The 7,602-nt window shown below is 34.8% G+C and overlaps 1 protein-coding gene across 1 annotated transcript; it reads right to left on the bottom strand.

Moving 5' to 3' along the window:
• Window positions 1–2,906: 2,906 nt before the first annotated feature.
• Window positions 2,907–5,043, bottom strand: LOC148583675 (zinc finger BED domain-containing protein RICESLEEPER 2-like). The gene is made up of 3 exons (XM_088510750.1): window positions 4,812–5,043; window positions 3,764–4,094; window positions 2,907–3,714 (listed from the first exon to the last, which is right to left on the bottom strand). Exons 1-3 carry the CDS (start codon window positions 5,041–5,043, stop codon window positions 2,907–2,909), a joined length of 1,371 nt encoding a protein of 456 aa, XP_088366876.1.
• Window positions 5,044–7,602: the final 2,559 nt, after the last annotated feature.

Genomic DNA, 7,602 nt, shown 5'->3' with positions numbered 1-7,602 from the left:
TTTTCTTTTTTTTTTTTTTTTTTTTTTTTTTTTTTTGGTGTTATGGTTGAATTCCTTTGATGTGGCATAAATGTAAAATTAGTTTTTAATTTTTGATAAGTATTTTGTGGCAAAAATTGTTCGTGAATGTTTTGACTTTTTTCTTCTTTTTAGAAAGAAAATAAAAAATAGAAAAAAGAGTTAGCAAACAAGCCTAGGGATTTTCAATAATTTTATTGTTCAGATAACTAACAATTTAGACAACAAATTACTGAAAATTCGAATCCTACATGAAGAGGTGGGGACCCCAGTACATTTGATACAGTGCAAAAAGAACAATAAAAAATAAAAATGGGATAAATAAATTACTCAGTCCAATAGTTTCTTGACCCACGGGCCAAGAAAACAACCACCCAACAAGGTGATTTTTTAAGCAGATCCAAAGAATTGGCTAGGCCTGTAAATGAGCCGAGCCGATCCGAGCTTTGGCTAACTCGAACCGGCTCATTTAAACAGACATAGAAACGAGCCGATCTCGAGCTCGAGCCGAGCTTGAAACCCTTGGCTCAAAACCGACTCATTAACGATTTTGACACACTCGGGATCGTACTCGGGATCGCTAAAGGAAATATTCGAGCTAAGTCGAGCCCTCGATTAGCTCGACTCGGCTCAAGCTCAAGTTAGAGACATAAGTTACAAAAGAGTGACATCGAGCCCGAACTCGAGCTCGGGCTAGAAAGCCTTTTGAGACTTAAACAGGTAGCTCGCCCCGTTTAAAGCTCGTTAACATTGATAGGCAAGAATAGTATTCCAAATTTCCAACACATTTCAGTTCAACAATATTTCAAGTTCATTCCAAATGCCAATTACAAATCAGGTAAGATTCACTAGAACAAGGTATATTCAGGACAAATATTACCAATGTAAAATTCAAGACAAATATAACTTACAAATTACAATAGCATTATAGCAGAAATTATAAACACCTAAAATTACATGCTTAGACAATTATATTAGGGCCTTACAAATCAAGCAACTTCAAATTGAAGAAAAAAAAATTAATTTACAAATAGAAGAATTACAAATCAAATTGAAGAAATTATAAATGACTAAAATGAGTCAAATGGCCAAAAGCTAAAATTCATCTAAAGAGACTACTCTTCCTCGTGGCCACCAACTATCCACACCAGTCCATTGTCCACACTGCATTCAATGAAGAAAAGAAATGTGTTAAATGTTTTTAACTCCCTTGCAAGATGTCAAGGGAGTTTTATCACTTAAGATTGAGTAATTAGCAAGTATTCAAAAATCAGATGAGTAAATGCACATAAAATTAAACATTGCAAAATGAGGATATTAGGAAACAAGATATGTGTAATGTGTTCCACTTGCCAGTTGACACTGACCAGCCTAACTATGACCCACACCCACACTACAATCCATGTAAAAAAAAAAAAAGGTGTTAGCCGTTTAGCCCGTTTGGTGTTTGTAACTCTCTTGCAACATAATTAGGGTGCTTTAGAAATAAAACAAAATTGGTAAGGACTTTCTATAGCCAAACAGTCTAAACCCACACATAACAAAGATCAACATGTACATCAAATTATAGTAGTTAGTAAAACATGCAAAGAACTGAGAAGTGAAGTATGATGTACATTGTACATGAAAGCAATAGATGGTATACTAATGGAGTAATAGATTATGTACTCAAATAGTCAAATATGCAAAACTCAAAGTAATAGAATCATGTTAATCAACCAAAACTACTAATTATATACAACCTATAAGTATAAAGAATAATAGTTGGTAAAAAAAAAACAAGTAATCTCAATAGATAGCAGCAGCATAAAACAAATTAAAAATTGAGTCACAAGCCACAAACATATAGCAGAAGCAGTAGCATAAACCAGTGTATCACAACTAATCTCAACAGATAGCAACCACAGAAGCATAAGCAAAATTGCATAATTGCATAAACCAGTGTATCACAAATAATCTCAACAGATATCAACCACAGAAGCATAAGCATAATTGCATAATTGCATAAACCAGTGTATGATGTGTATCCCGACTAATCTCAAATCAGTAGCATAAAGAAATAAATATAATATTTATAAGCACATTTTTTAGAGATTTTTAGGTATATAAAATGCAACAACTTAAAAATACAAAACTAGTAACTAGCATATGAAAATATGTGGCAGCTTTTAATGAAGTTTCTTAAAAGCGGAGACAAGGACCTAAGGAATGAATATGTACTGCAAACACAAACAAACCAAGAATATTGTTAGCAAATTTTTACTCTCTTGCATTTAGTTAGTCAAAGACGCAAAAAGTCTTTGACCTTTAATAAACGAGTCAAGGGAGGTTCAAATAATCAAATTTTCAAATAATTAAATTTTTGCTGCAAAATGAAAACAATTAAATGAACAAGGAATAAAGATATTACCTCAACATGCTCAAATGATCAAGAGAGTTTCCAACAAAAGTACAATTTTGCATTTAAATATTTCAAAATAAAACATAGTTATCAAAATACAGACTTAATAAGCAAAGGGAGACTGAATCCAAACATTTCAAAATAAAACATAGTTATCAAATTCAAAATACAGACTTAATAAGCAAAGGGAGACTGAATCCAAAAATAAAGTATTCAAATTACAGACTTAAACAAGAAAATGACTGAAATAAATTGTAATAGTAATACACTCCTTGTTTGAAATTCTGCATCACATCACATTCAGGTAGTTGTAGTTGTAGTTGTAGGCAACTCCACTTCAACCAATTTCTACAAAAACAAACACAAATTTAATATGGCCAGTTCATACATAAATAAAATTTAGTAAAACTCTAAATAGTCTAAATACATAAATTATAAACAAAACTTACATCACCAACCGATTTTCTCTTGATGCCATGAAGTGCTCTTACCCAATTTGAACCACATAAGAGCATTTGAACAGTGTTAGGGATAATGATGCTCTATGGGGTTCAATAACCCTACCACTAGCACTGAAGGAGGATTCAGAAGCAACTGTACTTATGGGAACAGCCAAGATATCCTTTGCCATTCTAGACAAGATACGGTACTTTAAGGCATTGCATTTCCACCATGCCAAAGCATCAAAATCTATTTCCATATATACTCCATTCTCATTCTTACCACAAATGTAGACATCTTCTTCAAGATAAACATCCAAATTTGTTTTAATGGGTCGAATGATGTCACTACTTCTTATATGGTCAGCAAACCTTGATCGACCTTCGGAAATTTTGGGCACCACATCTCTAACAATTGCACTTGAGGAAGAACAAGAAGGAACATTTACTTGGGCAGTTTCTTGCAATATACAAGCCATATGGACAGAAACATACGACTCAAATAACTCTTTCAGAACTGCCAACACATCGTTAATGTGATTACAAGCTACGGTCAAAGGATAAATGATAAGGAAATAGAAAGTGGTCAACTTCATCTTGTATATAGGATCCAAGACAGCAGCTATGGGCATCAACAAATTGCTATCACCCCAATACTTATCCAATTTGTCAATCATCCTAATTGATATTAACCTCATGTACTCATTTCTATCATCACACTTGATCATCAAAACTTCTTTCATCCTCCAAACCTCACGTAAATATAGATTTGCAGTAGGGTACTCACTACCAGATACAACATTGGTTACATCATTGAAAACTGACAAAACCTGGTTCACATTATCCACCTTCCCACTGTTCTGAAGTTACAACCCACTGAAATGCTTGCTCAACTCTATGGTACCTAGGGAACACTTCTTTAAACTTAATTGCAGTGTCCAACATCAAATAGGTGTTGTTCCAACGTGTGGGGACATCTAAAATCAGCTTCTTACAGGGTAAATGCAATCTCTTCACTATCTCACTAAAGACATTCAACCTACTTTCAAAAGTCACAATATATTTTATGCCCTGCCTAACATCATCTACGATACTCCTAATTTCAGCAAGCCTAGATTGCCCCATCAAGTTTGTAATGTGTGCACAACGCCTAACATGAAACAACCTACCCCCAACCAGCAAAGCATTCTTCAACTCAAAGTCATATTTTATAATTCTAATTGCAGAATCATTAGCTGAAGCATTATCAACAGTAATGGTATGAATTTTATCCTTATTTTCCCAATTAGAAAAACAATTCATTAATGCATCAGCAATCACAACACCAGAATGTGGAGAAGGTACATTACAAAAATTTAAAATTCTTTTTTGGAGGCACTAAGTTGAATCCACAAAGTGGCAAGTCACCACCATGTATGACACTCTTTGACAAGAGGTCCACATATCCGTGGTGATGTTCACCTTGTCAACCAATTTCAAAAGTGTTCTCAGCTTCTTGTTTTCATTTTGGTAAGTGGTAATGCAGTCATTCCTAATAGTTGCACGGCTTATTTTTTTCCAGTGGGGTGTGCAGGCCCTCATGAACTTCTTAAAAAGTTTATGCTCCACCATATTAAAAGGGTACTCGTGAAGTAGCACCATATGGGCAACAAGTTCTCTAACCCTAGTCTCCTTGTAACTAAAAGTTGTCAAACTTCCCACACCATCATTGTCACTGCTAGGCTCAAATGACAAAGTATTTCACTTTTTAGCACTACTGAACTCCACATATGTAACACATGAAGTTAAATGCCTCTTTAGGGTTGAGGTAGTACTAGATTTTCCAACAGCAAACAGTCTCTTACACCAATTGTATTGTGATTTTTTAACCCTCCCTATTGTAACTGAAACAAAGTCATTCCAGACTTTGGAAGTCTTGTGCCTTTCCTTCTTTTGATATTGTCAATTCTCACTCAGGCCACTTCCAGCACCATGGCCCCCATCCCCATTCCCATTCCCAGACCCAGCCCCAACCCCAGCCCTATCCCCACCAACAGCAGGACAAACAATGTTAACAGGTTGGTTTGAGTTATTTTCAGTGCTACCAGACTTAACAGATCCAGGTGTAGGGATCACAGTAAGTATATCATCATGTACATCAACTTCAATACCTTCCAATTCCAAAGATTGACTCGTAATCTCCATAACTGTTAATTAAAAAATTTAATTGATGAGAAACTTCTAGCTTTCTATTTTCAAATTTCAAACATGGCAAATTTTTAACTAACATAAATAATTGTTGTAATAGAATCATACATAATTAGATAAACATAGCACAAAGAGGTAGAGAATCATGAATTCTAAGTTTAACAGAGAATGGGAATCATAGATAGACAGCAAAATAATTCATATCGATCATAATTCTAACCCTAAACAGAGAATCATGAGTTCTAAGTTTAACAGAGAATCAGAGAATGAGAATCATAGATTAACAGAGAAATTGATCACTAAACAGAATATAGATCATAGTTCTAACCCTAAACAGAAAAATAATTCATAGTTCTAACACTAAACAGAAAAATAATTCATAGTTGTAACACTAAATAGAAAAATAATTCATTGTTCTAACATTAGTAAAATAGTAATTTATTAAGTATTAACATCACAATTTAACAGAGCAATTCATAGTTCTAACACTAAACATAATATAGATCATAGTTCTAACACTAAACAAAAAAATAATTCATAGTTCTAACATTAGTAAAATAGTAATATATTAAGTATTAACATCACAATTTAACAGAGCAATTCATGTTCTAACCCTAAACAGAATATAGATCATAGTTCTAACACTAAACAGAAAAATAATTCATAGTTCCAACATTAGTAAAATAGTAATATATTAAGTATTAACATCACAGTTTAACAGAGCAATGCACATTCTAACCCTAAACATAACATAGATCATAGTTCTAACACTAAACAGAAAAATAATTCATAGTTCTAACATTAGTAAAATAGTAACGTAACAATTTAACATAGCAAGTTTTTTTAAAAACCTCAAGGCGCAAGCAATTTTCAAAAGCCAATTGGGATTGTAGCTTACAAATTTGATAGACCTTCCTCCCTGAAATTAAGAAATTAGAAACATTAGTTTACCAAATTTTCAAACAGCCAAAACATAATAAATGGAATAAATAAAAAAGATTTGCCAAAATTGAAATAGTTAGGAACTAGGGTTCAGGAGAAAAACATAACTTAAATGCAAAAGAGACTAAGAGAGGCTCTTCAGATTCTCAGAAGTCAAAACTTTTTCTCTTGTTAGCAAGAAGCCAAAGCAAACAAGTTCAAACTTATTCAACTGAACAACCAAAGTGACTTGCATACATCATAAGTTCATATTCGAGTATAAAAGGGCGATGGGGGGGGGGGGGGGATTTGGGAATGAATAAAAAAATAAACCTATGATGACAGAAAGCTCAATACTCAATTGCCATTTCTGTCACAGTCAAATCAAGAGCCATCATGTTTGTCTCTGCCATCGGTATGAGCTAGGGCTTGGAGAAGATAACTTGCCAGAAGACAACTCACAACATGTCAACAACCAAAATGTCACCAAACAGTTGAATGAACAGACTTACTGAAATAAAAAATTGAAAGAACACAAAAAAATGGGGATTTGGCGGCGAGATTGGACGGTATAGGAGAAAAATTAGTATCCACTTCTGGTTCGAGTCACGCGATATCTGAAGAGAGTTTCTCTCACAAAACTAGCATGACTGCTTAGAATGCCATTAGATCAATATCAGATGATCCATCAACGGCTCGATTGAGAATCTGAAAGGAACGGGTTGTTGGGAGGGGGTTGAGAAGGATTGAATGCGTGCATTCAACTCCTCAACGATGATGGGAGATGCATTGAATGCTCATAGCAGGCTGCATTCAATGGATCATCTCTCTCTCGCCATCACCCTAGTAATCTAGCCCTCAAACCAGTCCGTCAAACAACTCTCTGGTATTGCCATAGTGGTAACTGGAAAGACTGGAATGAAGAGAGAGATAGAGAGCGACGAGGGTGAGTCAATGAGAGTGACGAGGGTGATGGTTTGAACTTTGAACTTTGACTGGTTATTGGTTTCTGGTTTGGTTTACAATTTACAAACGTTTGGTTTCAATCCCAAAATCCCAGCCATTAGATTTGAGAAAATATCAAAAATTTTAATAAATGAACGGCTGGATTTGGAGAGAGAATTAGTTAAATCGATTTGGGCATGCCACATGTCGAAACCTTTAGTTTACCAAAACATTATTCACATGCGGCTGTTTGTAATTGAATTTGGTGTGCTTATTTAATAGAGTCTGTCGATTCTATAAATATTATCAAGATTTAATTTCAGTCGTTAGATCGAATCACTCATGGCATGCTTACGGTGCTTGCGATACACCATATAACTCCCACGCAATTTAATTGATTACAGATGGCTTCCATTAAACCCATCCAACGACCAATATTTCATCAATAAATTTGGAGGGCTAAGATGGCTTGTGGTCATACCGAAACGACTGTTACACTGTCAGTCTCGATGATCGTACATGCGTGTGAGCTTACAGCCGTTGATGAATTCCTCCTAGTGCGATGGGGGGTTTTAAGTCGTTCGATCATCTCAACCAGGGGAAGCTTACAAAAATTCGGATGCACCAAATAAATCCTAAACGAGAAAATGGTCAGCAGCTGGCGTCCACTACATGCATCCAACGGCTGAA

This window comes from Corylus avellana, chromosome 9 (genome assembly GCF_965113065.1).
Source record: "Corylus avellana chromosome 9, dhCorAvel1.hap1.2, whole genome shotgun sequence".
Taxonomy (NCBI): domain Eukaryota; kingdom Viridiplantae; phylum Streptophyta; class Magnoliopsida; order Fagales; family Betulaceae; genus Corylus; species Corylus avellana.
This window is presented reverse-complemented; position numbering and strand designations above follow the sequence as displayed.